Source organism: Chamaea fasciata, unplaced genomic scaffold (genome assembly GCF_029207755.1).
Source record: "Chamaea fasciata isolate MVZ Bird 193981 ecotype frontalis unplaced genomic scaffold, bChaFas1.0.hap1 SCAF_2, whole genome shotgun sequence".
Lineage (NCBI taxonomy): Eukaryota > Metazoa > Chordata > Aves > Passeriformes > Sylviidae > Chamaea > Chamaea fasciata.
This window is the reverse complement of record NW_027094087.1, coordinates 24030143-24048771: the sequence shown is the minus strand read 5'-3', so window position 1 is coordinate 24048771 and position 18629 is coordinate 24030143. Positions and strand designations below refer to the sequence as shown.

At 45.0% G+C, this 18629-nt stretch overlaps 1 protein-coding gene and 1 long non-coding RNA gene across 2 annotated transcripts in view; both read left to right on the top strand.

Annotated features, from left to right (window-relative positions):
• Positions 1-612: 612 nt before the first annotated feature.
• LSAMP (limbic system associated membrane protein) overlaps positions 613-18629 on the top strand; it is a 993127-nt gene continuing 975110 nt past the window's right edge. The window contains exon 1 of the mRNA XM_066175260.1: positions 613-1040. Coding sequence (XP_066031357.1) covers positions 974-1040 — 67 coding nt within the window. The 5' untranslated portion in view covers positions 613-973. The remainder of the gene's footprint in view (positions 1041-18629) is intronic.
• LOC136284833 (uncharacterized) lies at positions 4495-17932 on the top strand. Its single transcript, XR_010719306.1, has 3 exons — positions 4495-5180; positions 12793-12907; positions 13192-17932. It is a non-coding gene; the product is annotated as an uncharacterized lncRNA (long non-coding RNA).

Genomic DNA, 18629 nt, shown 5'->3' with positions numbered 1-18629 from the left:
TGCTCTGTATGGCAGGAGGAACCTGTATTTGAAATGAGAAGAGTAGTGAGGGAGGGCTTCTTTGAGCAAATGGTTGCTTTTCAAGCAGGATTTCCCTTACAGAAAGATTTTTTCTGGTCCCTCTGAAATTGCATGGAAGTCACAGGAGATCCAGCATAGATTAATGCAGGTTGATGCTTGCTATTTTTTCCTGGAGGCCTTGGCAGCTCTGTAATTACAGTCGGTGCATCTGAATCTCCCTCTGGCCCCTGTGTACTGCCCGGCAGTGACACCAGCATCAGAGAGACCCTTGCTTCAGAATTTGTCAAGCAGAACTCTGCTGAGAAACTAAACCTGCCCTGCCATGCCTCTCATTGTGGTGATGAGGAATATTCCTTCCCTGAATAGCCTCCCTGTGTGCACTGGGGCTGGAGCCTCAGGGACTCCTGAACCCGGAATGGCTCACAGACTGTGATCCAAGAGATACATTTGTAGAGGAATGAGGGAACCATATTTCTATAGCATAACGTATATATATTTATATAAATAAAAATGAAATAAATGAGCTGGCTTGCAACACTAGGTGGCAGAGGTGGGATCTGTTCTGCTCTGAGCGCTGTCCTATAAGGCATTGCTTGTTTAAGTACAGTCGCATTTAGTTGGAGCTGCAGGAGAGAGACAGAGAGATTCTCTGTGTTTACAGCCAGCCCAGGCTACGGTGGAGCATCCAACCTGGCCCCCCCTTTCTCCAGCACTTGAAGGGGAGAGTGAGAGGTTATTTGGGAATCTGGCCACCGCGGGTCAGCTTGCGCTGCGACTGGATTGTCAGAGCTGGCAAAGCAGAGCCCAGAGGGACTGAAGGGAGACACGAATCCCATTTTCTTTGAGAGGAGCGAAGAGGGGGGGAAAAAAAAAAAAGATAAATTGAGAGAGAGAGACAGAAGCGAAGAGACGGAGAAAAAGGCAGCGGAAGCGGAGCGAGTGAGAGAGAAGCATGAGGACCTACTGGCTGCACAGTATCTGGGTGCTGGGATTCTTCCTGTCCCTCTTCTCCTTGCAAGGTATGTGGTGAGTTCTTTTTCGCAACCTCCTCAAACCCTTCTGCTTTAATTGAGGCTGATGAACTGAGGATGGCCTGAAACATGGAGCTGGAAGCTGAAGCTTCCTCTCCCCCCCTTTTCCCCTCCAAACCTTCCCCCCCCCCCCCCCCCCCCCCCCCCCCGACTTGCCTCAGGAAATAAGCCAAGGAGAGATCGCTGCTGGTGAATCCTATGCTTAGAGGGCACTGCATGTGACTGACTTTGCTGCTGTATTTATGCTTTTGCAGAGGGGGAGTTGGTAGGGGGAATATAGTTAAGATTTGCAAAGGGTAAGAGTGGTGGGTGACGGTGGTATCCCCTCCATCCACAACCACTGTTTCTCAGCACTTTGGGTCACAAGTACTGATTCTCCTCGATTCTTTACCTTCCTGAGGAGATGAGTGTTAAGTTTCTTTCGGGGTTTTTTGTTTGTTTGTTTTGTTTGTTTTGCGGGGGTTTTTTTTTATTATTTTTATTTTGGTTTTGTCCAGAGAGGGGGAGGTTAAAAGAATCTCTGTGCCTCTAGTCTGTCTGTGAAAACACTATGTCCTTCCCCTCTATACCAGGAGGGAAAAAAAAATAAAATAGAGAGAGAGAGAGAGAGAGAGAGAGAGAGAGAGAGTGATGGAGGAAAGACAGGAGATGAAAATTTGTTGGATATGGGGTTTTGTTCAGTGGAGATTTGCCAGCTGGGTTTCTTGCTTTAAGAGCCAAGTGTGAGTATGGAATTTAGTTCGAAGTGATGACAGGCATGCTAGCTGGTTTTGAGATGCTTTCTGTAAACAGGAGTTAAGGGTTAATGCATTCCATGCTGTATGTATTAATACATGTCACACATGTACATATAATCATAGCCTTCAAAATTGCAGCCTGTGCATGATCCACACTCACTGGTCACATCAGTGGTCCTTCCTGAACACACACACACACACACACACACACACACACACACACACACACGCTCAGGGATATCGCAGAGAAGATGAATAAACTCACTCTGGCACATACAGTTTTAGCTCCCTAGCACATGCAATTCCTGGAGAGTCTGCTTCTCTTGCGCTCACGTTCTCCCTTCCCCTTTTCCCCCCTCCCTCCTCCAAGCCTCCATCCTGAACACTAGTGTTCGAGGTTGCTTGCATATTAAAATCCCTTGCCTCTCCTGCTGCACTAGCCTTGTAAGCCTGTGTGCACATATTTACACACACAGAGATGAAAATATAACTAAAGAACATAGCTGTACTCTATCTGGCCTACTCTGTGCCGCACAGTCTTGGATTTGCAGTGAGCTGCACCCTTGGAGCGTATCTCACTTTCACACGGCGTTTTTCACAGTGCTTTTTTCTCACTCCAGTACATATTAGTGCAGGAGTGCTGCGCACGGAGATATGCCAGTCACAGCTTCCTCACTTCCCCTTAGCTCCTACTTTTACACACAGTCTTGCATGTACTGTTCTCTTCTATTTTGTGTCTACTAAGCAAATTCCCATACAGGCAGGCTCCCTGTCACACACATGCTTCCTATTGCAGCCTCACACCTGCCACTCCTGCAAGCCCTCACTATGGAATCCTTCATTTTTTGCCACCTTCTCACATTTGCTGAGTGCTCCTTTTCATACAGTCTCACTTCTCCCATTTCTGGGTCTCCTACACATGCTTTTCACTGTCACATATTTTCTCTCAACTTACATTCTCTGAAGTCTGGACTGTGAATCCAACACCAGCACCTTCCAGCTGACTTCCTTCCTTGCTGCGAAGTGGCTGTTTCTGACAGGGAAGGAGGATTTTTCTCAACACAGAGGTTGTACATGGGGTAAGAGGAGGACTGGTACCTGTGTAGCATAAGTGGATAACGTCAGCAATGAAGTTGTGTAGCTTGGTGTTAACTTTGCCCTGCTCTGGAGGATTAGTCAGAGAACAGTCAAGAAAGATGGACATTGGCAAGTTGTGTTGACTCTGAACACTGCCTGTCTTTCTGATGCATGTTTTCCAGCCTGTAAACCATGGCACTTGCTCCACGCAGTGCTTTCAAGTCACAAGCCTTCCCTGAGTTGTGCCAGAGCATCCTGATGCTGGCAGAGCCAGGAGCTGTTTTAGTCCGTCCTTATAGCCAGAGCTCATGCCAGGCTACAGAAATGGACAGGCTTTTACCTTCTGTTTTAGTGAGTTAGTATTGCCATGGTTGTACCAGCCACATCTATTCTTGTTTTGAAGGCTTCAGGGAAGGTCTTTTGAGGTCTATCTATATTATCAGGTACCCTCTAAATAGGCAGAGGCAACACAGTTGCCCTCCCTGGGTTTTGAGATGGGATAGGATGGTGTGGTGTTGTATGAGTGTTTGCAAACCTGGCGCTGCTTTTTCGACTGCTCCCAAACTTCTGGCATGATATAACCCAGAGCACTGCTGGATCTAGTTTCATAGCCAGCAGTAATTTCCTTCCTCCAATCTGAAGACTGAGAGAATGGGAAGGCAGGAATACTCGGGCTGCATGGGAGGAGTAGGGCACTGCCTGAAGCAAGCCTGAAGATATTTGAAGGAGTTATAAAGGGGTGGGAAAGTATTGTGCCCTTAAAAGACCCAACAAACCAACACCCCCCTCCTCAATATTTATTTCAAATTAATTGTTTTTCACTGAAAGCCCTGGTAACAAGCCTTGAACACTTCTCTAAGCCTGCTGAGCACAACTCTGTGGAGCTCTTACCCCAGGAACACGGCAGTATTGGCTCTGACAGCCAGTGACCCCGGTCAGAAACCTTCCAAGACCTTTGTGCGCACACGCCTGCAGAGCCAGACAGCTGAGCCTACACCTCGGCGAGCTACCCAGAACTTGTGCGTGCCCTCTCTCCCCTTTTCCTCGCTGTCCACTTGGGGGTGTACCGGCGAACGCAAAAGCATCTCCTTGCCTTTCTCCGCTCTCCCAAAGCCAGCAGGCGCGGGGGAGCAGGGGCTGGCGCTGCCGTGCCGAGCCGGGGCTGAATAGCAGGCGCTGGGGTGCGGGGAGGAAGCGCAGCTGAGCCTGGCAGGAGAGCGATGGGCTCCGCGGTGCCAAGCGGCCAGCGCAGGCTGCCGCCCCCGGCGCCTCGCCAGGCGGGATGCAAAGGGCTGCCTGTCCCCTGCCTGCCTGGCCTCAGGGGCTTTGGCACACACTCAGCCTTTGCTCCTTCCCCCCTAGGTTAGATACTCCAAGTCCTGCACAGAGGATTTTTTATTTCCTCCCCGATCACTCTGTTTCCTCATTTTGGTGGCTTTGGATTCTTGCGTTTCTCTGCTGCTGCACTTCCCGTGCTCTCTGGGAGGCAGCTGGCTCGGAGGCGGGAGGGATGCTTGTTCCTCCTGCAAGGTGCACTGGCCCTCCTGCCCTGTGGGGGCCGGAGGAATGAAAGTACCTACACACCCCAGCACTGCTGGTGGGTGGGATTTTCTAGGATTTTCTAGTGGCATGCTGCAGCTCTTCCCTCAAATGGATTCGTTTCTTAGCACAATGTGCCTCAAAGCTTCTGGAAGAGATCAGATTGTTGAATTGGATTGTAAAGCTGAATTTTTCTTTTCCTTTGCCCCCCCTCAAGTGAAAAATAGGTGCACGAGTATGGGGTGGAGAAGCAGATGATTATGGTTAATTAAAAATTTGTATTAAAATAATTCAGAAGAATTTTGTGTTGATTTTTGCACTTTCACCTACTGTTACTCTAACTTAGCTGTCTGTATGAAAATTAATTTTTATTTCCTCACCCTGAGCATTTTATTTTAAAAAATGAATGCCTTGACAAATTATACATTATCTTCAGCATTGCTTTAAGTTGAAAATTATTCTAAATAAATTCTCTCCCTTGAAAAATAGCACTGTTTCAAATCAACAATTTGCTAAAAAATCCCAGCTTGTTTGAATAAACCTCCCTGACAACCCCACCTAATTGGTTAATTTTAAAAGACTGTGTTAAAAAAAAAAATAAAATAAGTAAGATACCTCCACAGCCAATTTAGTGGAGTAGATGGTTTAGGAAAGCACATCCAGAGCTGGCCTGCATAGTCCTGGCTGCATTTAGTTATGATGTATTTTTTGAACTGCTCGAGGGTGCTCTTAAATGGGGAATGAGTCTGATGAAAGAAATCGCAGAAGCAGTCAGGTAAGTGGAATAGGATGCTTTAGGTTTGTACAGAGCACAAATATTATCTGTAAAGTCTCATGTTTTATAATGTTACTGGGCAATGATGGTGTGAAAAATGATGTGTTTGTTAATGCTTGAGGTATGTGCAATCTCTGTGGATGGAAGTGTACACCCGAGTGTTTCTGTGCTGATAATGTGTAATGGATGGGGAGAAGAGAGGGAGGAGCAGCAGTGTGTGTGCGAGTGGTGACATTGTGGTGTATGGGGAACAGCACGGGGCAATTCTGATGCAGTTGGATAACATTTAGATACTGCCAACTGGAGAGAAAAAAAAAAAAAAGACTTTTCCTGCTCTCCTGAATATACTTTTCTTCCTATCTGTTTCCAGTTTTCTCTTCTTGAGTAAGGCAAGGGAAGCTCTCACAGGCTGGACTGTATTGATAAGGTGACAACTCACTCAGATGCCTTGCATTCCCTTAAATGATGAAGAGGTTCAATACCTGAAACAAAATACTTTTCTTGTAGGCTTAGGACAGGGAAGAAGTAGAGAAGGCTTTTTATCTGCAAACGGTGAGCATTGAAAAGATATCCCAGGTGTTTCTTCCAGTTCTATCCAGTGACTGCTGATCATAATAATCAATAATTACACAAGCAAGAACCCATTTCCTCCAGCTGTTATGAATCTCAGCACTCAGCTACCTGCTCAAAAGGGCTTTGTATGATAAGTAAAAAATTGCTTCATCCTTTAGTCTCAGATATCTTTTCTCACACAAGAGTTTTACTGGTTCTGTAACAAAGAACCCAGTTCCCAATGTTTTTGGACACTTCCTTTTCAGCTTTGGAGCACACTCATATGTATGCTAATGGTCTGAGGAGGTGTGCTCTTTTTATAGTTACTCTTTTCACTTTTTTCTTCTAGTAGCAATAGAGCTTCTTCCAGTCAGGGTGGGGAATACTGCTGCTCTCATCCTAGGCTGCTGGCAGAGCCAGTGCTTTAGGAGGGCGCATCCTTTCTGTGTGCCAGCTGTCCCTCCTGTAAGCCTTGAGTGAGCCAAAGTCCTTGCCTTGCTGGTGGAGCCTGGACCCTTCTCCTGGCAGATTTACCCTGTGCAAGGCTGAGTTGCTAAGGAATGGGCCAGACAAGGGATGTTGATGTGTAGGTCTGGGTTGGACAAGGGGCGCTGAGGTACAGCAGCAGCTGAGTGTTGTGTGCAGTTGCCTGGAGAGGCTGGTGGGGCTGGGATGGTGATGAGGAGCTGCAGCACTGCTTGCTTCCCTGTGTGCTGTAAAGTGAGGACAGGTGGCAAAAGCTGATGAAGAGTAAGGGCAAGGGATGCCCTTTTTTCTGGGCACATCAGAACACCTGATGGGTTTTTCTGTGGAAGAGGATTAGCTGTGAGGTGGTTGTTGTCTGACAGAGGCTTTTAAAGGACTGAAGGATCTGAGTGAAGTCTATAATGGTACCAGGCAAAGATATCCTGGAAGAGTCTGGGGAAAATCTTTCATGTTCGTCTTTGAACATGGAGACGTGTTTTGCCAAATGTTATCTCCTTTGTGCGTAGGGTGCTGCTGGAAGGATGCAGACTTTTGCTGTCTGTGGTCCCCATAGAAAGCATGAATCTTTACCTCTTTGGTATCCCCTTTTCCTTAAAAAGGTGCATAACAGTTTCGTTTGCTCCTCATACATAATGAGGAATGATTTTGGCAGGTGATGTACTCTTCCTGCTGTCGATTTCTCCATGATAAAGTCAAAAATATCAAACACAGCTCAAGCCCATCCTGTCCCACTCTGAGAGTGAACTAAGGATATGTGTAGGTGAGTATGTGAGACACAGCCCTCTCCTGGTATCAGTGAAAGGCAGACATCCCTGCAATCAGCATGGAAGGGAAACAAAAATGCCGGGAGTACATCATTCTTACAGGAATAGGCACAGGAAAAAGAAGCCCAGGTTTGATTATGTGCTATGCCATTGCGCTGTGGTGCTTTGCCTGATGCTGAATTTCCTGGAAGCTGAGGCATTTCCTTGTAAGGCAACCCTCCAGGAGGCTGCCTGCCTGTGTGGCAGCTTTGCCCTGCTCATCTGCATGGAAGGAAAAGGAAAAGCACTGTAAGGGCTGCTACCCTAATTTTTCTGAGCCAAAGGAGTATTCTGTCTCACAGTGAAGTCTTGCCGGCCGTATCTGCTGTTTTAATATTCCTGGGGAAGAAATTCTGCATGACTACATGCTGAGGGTAAAGGGCCCTTTACACTAACCATGCTTATTGGTCACCCACAAGCATAAAATAGGATTTTTCAGTGCTTGTCAGCTGTAGAGGTACTGGACTTTGAACGGTCTCTCTGAGAGGAGATGATTTTGGAGGCAATGCAAGGGTATATGTATCCAATTAAGGCAGGTTGAGGTTTTTTGTTTGTTTTTGTTTTGGTTTTCTTAAGGGTTGGTTTGTTTTATTAAAAAAAAAAGAGCATGGGAAGGCAGGCTTCAGAGGAGGGACTTTGGCTTAAAGCAAAGGTGAGTGTAATCACAGCTGTGGGCTCACAGTCTGGCTTTTGCCGTCCCTAGGTTATATAAAGCATCCAAAGGAAACTCAGTTCTTGAAATGTGTTCCCTTCCCTAGAGTCTGCCTCTGGGTGACCTCGTGGATGTAGGTTTCTTTCTGGTTTGGCAGAGCACTCCCAAAAAAGGGTGTCCCTCTCCTTTTTCTGGTGATGGTGATTGTGCTGTTGGGAGGGGGAAGATGTGGCAGGCAGGCCATGAGCACTGGGATGAGGAAGGGAGCAAGCAAGGAGACAAACGAAAGGCTGTGGGCCTTTCCAATTGGGAAATCAATAGCATATGAGTATGCAATGTAAGTGTGTAATCACAGCTCCCTCCCCTCTGCCCCTAAGCACTTACATTGATGGGGAATTGCAGGCCAGAACCAATTAATCCTTACAACCTGCTAGGACAATAACTATTAATATTCTTCTGCATGCACTTTGGTTGCTGCACCTGCTTGGAGCCTGGCTGTGCTTGACCCTCAGCAGCTGACCCCAAGTTCCACCAAGGGAGCAAGACTCTTTCTGATCATGAGCCTTGCGGCCAGTGCACTGTTACCTGACTTCCCCCTGTGGATGTTGGAGAGGCTGACTGGGGGGATATATACTTGAGTGTCTGAAAAAGGAGGCATTTGATGGTAAGGTTTTGCCTGCAGGAAGGAGGGGTTATTTAAAGGGGCATCTGTAGAATTTTTGAAGTGTAAATGCATTTAGACTTATGTCATGCTGGTACACCTTTGTATAATGAAGTATCTACCCTTTGCCTTGTAAAGGTACTTTGTACAATGGGATTGAAACATCCAGTTTTCAACAACAGTTTTATTTGTGCCTGTGTTCATGATCTGTGCATAAAGGCATGGCCTTTGAATAGCTCTTCCTTGGCTTTTGGGAAGATGCATGTGTGGAACAGAAGATGATCTATATATGCATGCACATGCATTTGAGTATGTGCATGTGACAGAAAATGCACAAGTTGCGTGGTAAAGATGCTTGAGAAATGTTAACAAATCTGGTCCAGAGCTGTGTTTTGTGCAAGGGACTTGCCATGAATGTTAGTGCAGGAGGTGAATGCAGCCTGATTGCTGATAGGAATGTCTGTGTAGCTATATGTGCTTTTGGAGTGACCATTATTCATAGCACATTTGCATCCTATCTTGACACAGCAAGAGATTGTTGCAGTGAAACAGAATTGTTTCTGTAGCTTGGCTACCCCTCCTCATCTTTGTGCGATAGCCTCAGTGTAAGGTGGCAACTTAGTCACACTTAAGTCACCTGGGCAGGAAATACAGCCCAGAGAGTGGAAAGGACTTGTCTGACTCCTACACTTTCATGGCAGAGTTTCTGGGAATAGGAGGAAGAGGATAGAAAGAGGCTTCCTTACATGCACAAGCTGCATTGTTTTTTAATTAGACCAACACATTCAAAAATAGTACAACCTGACTGAGCCCACCTTCCTTGCATAGCTATGCTATTTTATGAGCTGGATGCAGCCTGAAGCAGTAAAATCAGCAAGTCTGTTCTCTGGCTGTTTACCTTCACTAACACAGCCTTGCTGGTTTAACTTCCTCAACAGGCTCTGTCCATCATGGCTGAGTTCTGTCCAGTCTCAGCTTGGAGAGCTGAGCAAGATAGACCTGCCTGGGCATGCCCTGGTGAGTTGTTCTGCACTTCTAGATCTCCTCGAGAGGAAAGGAAACTATTTCTCTGGAGGGGTCGTGCTGTATCCATGTTGGGGTTTTACGAACAGTAATTTCTTGCTGATTCAAAGAACAAAAAATTAATCATGCTAGCTCAAGTGGTGTAAGAGATGTCTGTAGTCTAGGCCAACTAAGGGAGGGAAGGCAGGAAACAGTGGGAGCTGAAGTGAGGGTACATAAGCTCTCCTCCATTTTCATGTATCCTAGGTGCCTAATGGTGCCTGGTTTCTGTACTATCCAGCAGCCACAGAGCTGCAACTGATTGGGATGTTGATAAAAAAAAGTCCAGCTGCAGCATGAGGTAAATGAGATGTGGCATTGCCCCAGAGGGACCTAGAGCTACGGTCAGCAGTGCAGTCTTCCTCCTCTTTTGGCCTGCTGTGTGCATAGAGGAAAGAAAGGAAAGGCCATTCTGGCTGGCCTTGCTCTGTCTGTCCTGATGTAAATATTTGTAGCAGCAGCCTTCTCTTCAGGCTTCAAGGAGCCTCACAGGACCCCTGCATGTAGGCTCTGCTTATCCCCTGGTCAACCCCAAGAGTTTTTGGTCTCTTTCTCTTCTTCCTGCTGAACAAAGTGACCCAAATCACCACAAAAATTGAAACAACCACCTCTAGCTCTCCTGGATGCTGAAGTTTTGTTGTAGCTGCAGTGAAGGAGAAATGGCCATGTGAAACATATTGGGGAGGCAGAAGACTTCAAGGTTCTTTTTGCTTTCCACACACAGCAGTAGTAGCTCTGTAATTCTTTCAGACCTGGGGATGCTAAGCGAGAAGAGGTTTTGAAATTCTTATAGGGAGGAGCTTAGGGTGACCTTGATCTAGAAGAAACCTTCTTGTGGAACTGCCACCTTTCCTTGATGCTTTGGTGATAATAATGCCAAGGTTTTGGGTTTAATCTCCATGTGGAACATTCATATTAGAGTTGGACTCAGTGGTCCTTGTGGGTCCTTTCCAACTCAGAATATTCTGTGATTCAGATATCTTGAGAGCTTGACAGGTTGCTTTCTGATCTCTTTCTCAAGTTCTCCAGAAGTTTGTTGAAGCAAAGAAAAGATCTTTGCAGAACATTCCTACTTCACCAAAATGGCATTTTTCTAATAGAGAATAAAAAGGTGCTTTGTTGGGAAAATTCCATTTTGAGTTTCAAGAACAGATTAAGGCAGAAATGCTTAAAGGCTTTCCTGTGATGTATTATCTGCTGTCATAAGACTACATCAAAGACTCAGCTGTCATCTAAAACAAAAAATTTCTGAAAATTGTGGCCTTTATAGGTGCTATCAAATACTTGAAAATGTTACCTGAGTGCAGCCAATAGCTGGTGTCTGTCCTGAGCCTGCAGGCAGCTGAAAATGCCGTACTGAAGATCTGCCCTCGCATTTTTTGGAAGTGGATTTCCTTGAAAGAGACCCAGCTGTGTCACTGTGGAGGAGGGAATGTCCAGTGAGCAGAACTTATGTCCTGTGGGGATGCTGTGTCTGAACCAGAGGATGGGCATGTGCATGTGTCTGTGTGTGTGCATGGCATGTGCAGGGCCTGTGCTGTGATCACTAGAATTACAGTCTAGCCAGATAACAAGCTGTTGTTGTTTACAGCACTTGGTTCCGGGCACTTCAATTCCAGAAAGATGTAAACAAAATTAGAGGGAATTCAGAGGATTGCAAGGAGAATGATTAAGGGGCTGGAGGGACTGACTTATGAAGAATGCTTGTGAGAGCTAAATATATAGCTGTTTTGGCTAAATGACTAAAGAGGAGCTATGCTAATGATGTAGGCATACTGGGAAGGCATGAAGAATTGTCTAGTATGGACTCGGAGCTAGAAGAGTCTCTCATGATAGAAAATTTGGAGGAAGAAAGAAAAAAAAAGGCAGGAGAAGAAAAATACTTAATGGAAGAAAGAGATTAGATGGTGATGTAGCTTTGTTAAGAATCATGATGGAATTGCTGTCATTTGGGACATCTGAAGTTTGGCTGGGCAGAGCCCTGGAGAATAATCCATGCACTACAAGCTTGAAAAGGTCCCTTGAGAGACAGTCTAGATGCCTTAATAGATTTTTATGCTGTCATTAATTTCTGAATCACAGCTAATACTTCCAGTCTGACAAAGAGCCATATTCTTTAAAGTGTTTTTCTTTCTTGCCTTGTATTATTTCTGCTGTGATGCAAATAGTGGTGCAAGACATGTGAGGGAGTCTTCTTCTATATTAACAATTGAAATCCTGATTGTATCAGCTGCTTAACTCAAAGACCTTTTTCCTCTTTTTTTTTAGTGGAGTGTTCATTCAGATTTGTCTGATAGGTGGGAAAAGGCAGCCTGCTGGATGCCCAATAAGGTGAAAAAACAGTGTCTGTAATTCTGTCCTGTGAGCTGTGTTAGGCTTTCACAGGTTCCCCATTGACACATGTGGTACATTTAAGCTCTGCTCTTTCTTTACCTTGAACGTTTTCAAAATGGGTAACTGAACACTGGGTTTGTCCCTTCCGGCTCAGAAGCTGATGTGTTGAGCTTGCAGCACTCCCGGCATGTCACAAGAGCTGAGCCCTCCCAGGGCTGTCTCTGAGCTGGGGGGAGCTGGGCCTGTGAGGGAGGCAGCAGTAGAACAAGGTGGCAGGAGAATGCCAAATTGATCAGCAGCACACGAGGATCACCCAGCTAGTTTGCTTTTATCTCACCTACAACAAGAACTGAAGAGTGAGAGTGAGATAGGTGGTGTTGGCTGCTTGGTTTAATGGGAATGGGAACAGACAGAATGCAGAGCAAGTTTTGTAGTGGATGCTGGCTGGCACCATAGACTTCCAGAGGTAAAAGGTATTTCAGCTTGACAGAAAGAGCCAGGATCCATAATGGGAATTATCCAGGCTGGAGATTATTTGTGCCATGGATGCAGACCCGGAGAGAGTTCATCATAGTTTATTAGCTCAGGTACAGCACTATGCAAATTGCAATCTGTTTCCTAGGCAGGAAGCAAGGAGCACCATTTTGCATTGCCTGCAGTCCAGACTGTTCAGTGTTACTGGATCTTTCCCAGTCAGTGCAAGGCCTGTTTGAGGGCCTCAGCACTGCCAGGGAAAAAAACCAGGGAGACAGCTGACTCTGGGTGGAAATTGATGCTACTCAGCTTGGACTTTTTGACTAGACTTGTTATGTTCAAGGTGGCTGCTGGTGATGAGATCCTTACCACAAGCACCCCAGCAGGGTGGGGGAGCTCATCAGCTCACATGTGGTGCCCTGGGAGTGCAGCTGGGCTCTGGCTCTGAAGCAGAGACAAGAAGTATTGTGGACTTGGGTTGTCTGTGCTGAATGTGTTGATTTTTGTTGTTGGAATCACCTCTTTAAAAAATATGTAAGCTCTGGAAAGAATAAAATATCTCCCCCTTATGCCCCCCATTTGCATTAGGTAGAGATTCTTCATTTGTGCCACAATGGGAAAACTGGGAGATGTGAGAAATTAACTGAGACATGATGAAGTGGAGAAGATTAGAAACTCCAGAGGTGATAGTCTGCGTTGGCAGGTATGAGTTGCTCTGGAATGGTAGCGTGCTTGCTCATGGAGATGGAGAACTTGGAATGTAGTTTCAAAGGCCAATGGACCTATTGTTTCCCCTGCGTTATTTTGGCAATCTGTGTGCCCTCTAGTGGCACTGCTCATCAAGGGAGGTGGAGAACTGCTGCTCCTACCGTCCGCAGTGTCACCTGAGAGGAGGGACTGTATGTTTGCAGCCCTGGTTCACTGCAGAGAGAGGAACGGGGTGAGAGCAAGATAATTTGTGTAGTAATTGTGTTTTTTTGCACGCAGGAAATTGATTTTCTACAGCACCTTTGAATCATTGTTCCGTAGGATTTTGCTAATCTCATTCTAACCCCGGCAGAACGTTTGTCGCTCTGCACCCAGTGGTTGAGCCAGAGCGTGATGCTGCTGCCTCCTTTAGTTACTGGGGCAGAGCCACAGCAGCAGGAGACCTTGAAACACATTCCTGCAACTGGGTGTAAAGGATGGAGCTCTGGGTTCCCTCTTTGGGCTGCATGAACTGCAACTCTGAAAGGAAAAAAGAGATCCAGGGTGTTGTAAGGAAGATGACAATTGGTGGAGAACTTGTTGTTGTACTGCTCTGCTGAACTTCTGAAGAAAAACCCAAGCACTTCAAAGGCAAAATCAAAAATCACCCAGACATCCATTTTCTCAAATTCCTGTATAGATGTCTAACAGCAGCATTACATAATAGCAATGCTCATAGGAAGGGAAACTCTTCTCGAAGTAAATTTATTTTTTTGTTTTTCTGCCATTCACATATTTGAACTAAATGAAAAAAAGTGGATTGATACTATATAGTCACTACTTTTGTTAGTAGTCAGAGCTGGTGCTGTAAAAATGATCACGAAAAAAGAGAAACTGTTTGGGAAAATATGGTTGTTTTATGAAAACTGTTACAAAGAAGGATTTCTCATGGCTAGGATCCCTTTCTGAAAGAAGTGGAGACTGCTTCTAAGCCAATACAATACAGGACATTGAAATCTATTTCTGTTCCAAAATAGAACAGGATCTGGAACATGTTTGTCCCACAGTTCAGAAACACATTAATCCCTGGGCCCTGGCCTGCTTTGGAGAGGTCTAATTTTCCTCTCCAGTTGTGTTTTCAGCCACTATACATGTTAGAGCTCTGTGACTTCCACCATTCAGTGAGGCTTGCATTAAGTGCTAGATAGTAAGCAAGCAAAATAAGTCTGCACCTGCCACACAGACACAGGTAAAAAAGTTCACTTTTCCAAAAGCACCCCAGTCCCAGATCTCTGTTCCTTTTGTTGCTGAAGGTGGGCTGTGGAAGAGCCCCTACCTGTCACAGCAGATGGCTGAGAAATGCTTGTTTGCTCCTTGAGCAGACGTGGCAGCAGCAGCACAGACCTTGCAGGTATCTCAGCAGCAATACTGGGAATGGTGGCCACAGAAAGAGAGGTGACACTCTGTATTTCCCTTGGCCCTTTTGGAGGTAGGCAGCTCTGTTGCATTTGTAAAATGTACAGTGTGGTGTCTGCTCTGCGGTCTCCAGTCAGTGTGGACAATTTCTTTTGGCTCCTGATGTTGCCTCGCTGCAGCTGCAAGTAAGGGGAAAACATGGCTCTTTTCTTTCATCTCCCTGCATTAAACTTTAACCACATATCACACTTCATGTTTCCTACTGCTGCAGCTTTATGACCAAAACAAGGGACCAAAGATATACTTGTAGTAAAACCAAATAGTCCAACAACTTTTAAGATGTCTACCTGCTGCACCAGGGTTATACTGAGAATGCATGACCTAATGTTTTTTAGAAAACCATCAGTTCTGCATTGGAGTTGGAGTTTTGCTCTGTGGCCTTATTTGTTGTTGTGGGGTAGAAGATTGCCTAACACCTCTTCAATGATTTTTTGCTTTTTCAGAGTTTTTAATGTGAGAAAAAAAAAACAAGGAAGAAGAAGAAAAAAAACCAAACAAAAAAACACCAAACAACAACTGTAAGGGCTATTTGTCTGGTTTAGGTAGACCCAAGTAGAGCCCCTAATCCAATTTCATGGAGCAGAGGCTTCAGGCTGGCTTTATGTTGTCTCTCTCTAGGAGGTTAAGGGTGAGCTGTTCAGTTTAGTTGTCCTTGGCAGTACCTGTTCCAACTTGAGGCTACAGAAATCCTAAACTGGGATGTGTCTGTGATGGGAAGAGTTGTAACCTGTGGCCTTTGATAAAAGATCATTCTGCCCTACTGAGTGAGGAGATACCTTTACCCTTCTGCTTTTCCTCAGCACCCTGAAATGCAGTTTGTTCCTGTCTTGTTTGTTGCTCTTGTTGAGGGTACTCAAGCAAAGGATCTTTGATCCACTCCAAATTTCTTACAGGGTCTGATCTGGAGCTTAAGGGTTGCCTATTAGAAAGCCGGGCACATGATTTATTTTGCAGAAACTACAGGACCAGCGATGTGAATGCAAGAAATAAAACATCTACCCAGATCCTTGGATTCAATAGTGTCTTGCAGTGCAGGTTGGCAGTTGGAAGAAACACTTTCTCATGCATAAATTTGGGCACCTTTGAGTTGCAAATGACTAAGAGACAATAAAACACACATTGCCACTTTGATGGGGACACATTTAAAGCCAGGACTGCGCTTTCAATTAACTCTGCCGTATGTGGCCAAAGTCGACAGTGCATAAAACTTTGATAATTTCACATTTTAAAAATGTATCAGAAACTCTCATTCGTATATCTTCACTGAAAATTTCATGAATTGCACATTTCCTGGTGTTAGATGTTCAATAAACTTAAATTATGCAGCAATTTACATCTAGAAGATTTGCTTTAAAACTGAAGACTGGCTAATTCTCTTCTGGGTTGAGAACAGCTTTCTTTTTTATGCCTCCAACAGTTAGAATGGGCAGTTTTATTCAGAAATTGTTGGACATCTGTACTGACCACTTAGTAGGAAAAACTCTGACATGAAGGAGATGTGAAAGGTATCAGCAAACGGCTGGACCCAGGTGTATCCCTCTTGTTTGAGTCTGATGTTGCATTTTTGTTCACTTCAGGGGAATCAGTATTGGATCCAGAAATTTTCCAGCAAGATTTTTCTGTATTTTAATGCATTTTCAACTAATTCGGGAATTTGAGATTAGGGGGAAGAGCAAACTTGAATGAAACCAGTTTGTGCAATCCCAGATGGCAGTTATTAGCAAAGAGTACTTCCAGTACAGGAGTAGTCTGGTTGCTGGGGACATCTTTCTAGATCGTAGACTTCCAAGGTAAACTCCCAGTTTGAGAGGATGAAAATATGGGGTGTTCTGTCCACTGATGCAGACCAGTTCTTGAAGTACCCTGATCATCTCAAGCAGTGCTTTATTTCCATGCCATATGCCAAATTTGTGCCTTTATTTGAGTGGCCTCAAAGGAGTAGCATGCAGTGTGATGAGGAGGACTTTAAACAAAGCTCTCTGGAGCTATTTCCTCCCTTTCAGTAATCTCATTTCAAAGCTTTTCATGGTTACCCAGCTTTCTCATCCTCCTTGTCCTTACTGCAACCAAGCTGAGAGTATGAGCAAGCTCTAACACAGTCCTGCTTTTCCCTAAATGATGTCTATGGATGAAGAGTAGGGAAGAAAAATCAGAGCCCAAGGTAGCTATGTACAGTCCTGGGACAGCACTAATGCTGACAAGCGTGCATTCTCAAGGTGATCTGTTGACCATGACAATGAGGGTTTGTAAGAGGGGTGTCTTAAAACTCCCTCAAATGTCCCAAACAGTGCTTTTAATTAGGAGATAGCTTCGACTTTCTCATGCAATACTGCTTAGTGACTTTCATCACCTATCACATCTAGGAATAGAAAGAACTAGGATGCACTGTACAGTTTTGTTTGCCACAAAAAAAGAAAAAAAAAAAAGCACCTGCGCCCTGTTAATTGCAGCTGACCATGTAGAAACCAAAGGTTAAGATATTTTTCTACAGTTGTCAGCTAAGCTGGTGGCAGAGCAGAACCTGGAGGACTTGTTCTCTCTCCAGTTCCCTTGCACTGCGCTCCTGTATCTAATGCAGTCTCCCTGGGCAGAGTAGTGAGCAGCACTGCTGGCAGAAAAGGTGAAGAAGAGACCTGAGGTGCAAGGAAGTGGTCAAGGAGAGGGAGGCCCCCTGGTGTCTGTAAGGAAGATGTCTGAAGGAAGGAATAGGATGGATTTGACAATGGTGCAGGGAGGAGGGGAACAGAAGTGCCTGACAAGATTTTGAAGCTCTGTTTGCTTAATGGGAGCTCTTGCAAAGACATAGGCTGCATAAACCATCAAGAGAAGATGGCTTCTCCCAAGGCCCTTGCAGCTGCACCAGGCTATGATAACAGAAATTAACTTCATCTCCTTTGTCGTGCTTTCCAAGAGCCCCAGAATAGTAGTTATGAAAACGGTGCTGTTTAATATTGTCTTTGATCGAGCAATCCAACGGGAGCCCTGGGCTTGTTCAGCTCGGCTTTGTTAGTTTCAGACCCCAAGGCAACAAGCCGTTGCCTTCAAAGCCCAGGCAGGGCTGCACTGAGTGTGAGGCACACAGCAGAAATCCCAGTTTGTCAATTCAAATGGCACTCACCTAGCAGCAGTGCCTGTACGTTTACATCTCTAGCAAAATGTGGGAAGCAGGGGCACGCAGATACCCCCTCTGGAAAGAGCCTGTCTCAGAAGCCAACAAACAAGGCAACACCTTCAAAAGACAGCAACACAGGGCGGATCTTTCCTGTTATTATCCAGTTTTAATATGCTGCCTTTTTTGTTTACTGCCAACTGGTCTCCCAGTACACTACAACCAGGCAGTGTGGGATGCATGAGGACATCATCACTGGAGAAGAAATCTTCCATTTGTCTCCTTCACTTCCCTGTGGTAGATGTGCATCTTTGCTCCAACTCTGGTGGACACTGCATGTACCCCTTGGCCAAGGCCTCCATTCTAGTCAGGTATAAGCACTGGAAGTCACCAAGCCTCTGACTTAGCAGGAGTCAAGTCCCAGAGATATTTTCTACTTAATGAAAGCAGCTACTGAAAAAGGTCTGTGCTAGGGGTGGTGTGCGGGAGGGCTTGTAAGAAGCAGGAGGGTAGAAATAGCTCATATGTTTCCAGATGGGTGGATACCTGAATGCACCATAACCCATGGGGACACAAGTGAAGGGACCAATGGTCTCTCTGCAGGCAGTGCTGAGATATGGAATTGTGTGCTAAGGAAAAGACTGGTGTGCTTTTTTTTTGGTTTCGTCTCTTTCATTGTTTAATTATGAGACTCGTTCGACTTTGTGTCCTCCTGTGTGTAAAACAGGGGTGTGATCAGCTCGTTAGGTGGTTGTATGGGGCTCATGAAAATTATAAATAGAGCAGGGATGCATATATATATATATATATATATATATATATATATATATATATATATATATATATATATATAAATATATATATAAATAGAGCATCTTTGGATGCCTCAAAGAGCCCACTTCGCAGTTTACTGGGGACTGATGAACATGTCAGTTCATCAAGCTGATGGTACTTAACCTCAATCTTCACATCTCTGTAAACTACATCTAGAGTAGGTTTGATTATGAAATGTCCTGGAAGCTGTTGTGCTACTTTCCTCTCATTATGGAAACCGTGTGCTCCCATTGAAATAAAGGAGTATCAAAAGTATAATATTTTAGATATACAATTTGTTATAATAAAATTTGGAAAGTTGGAGGAGTTTCAGAAACAA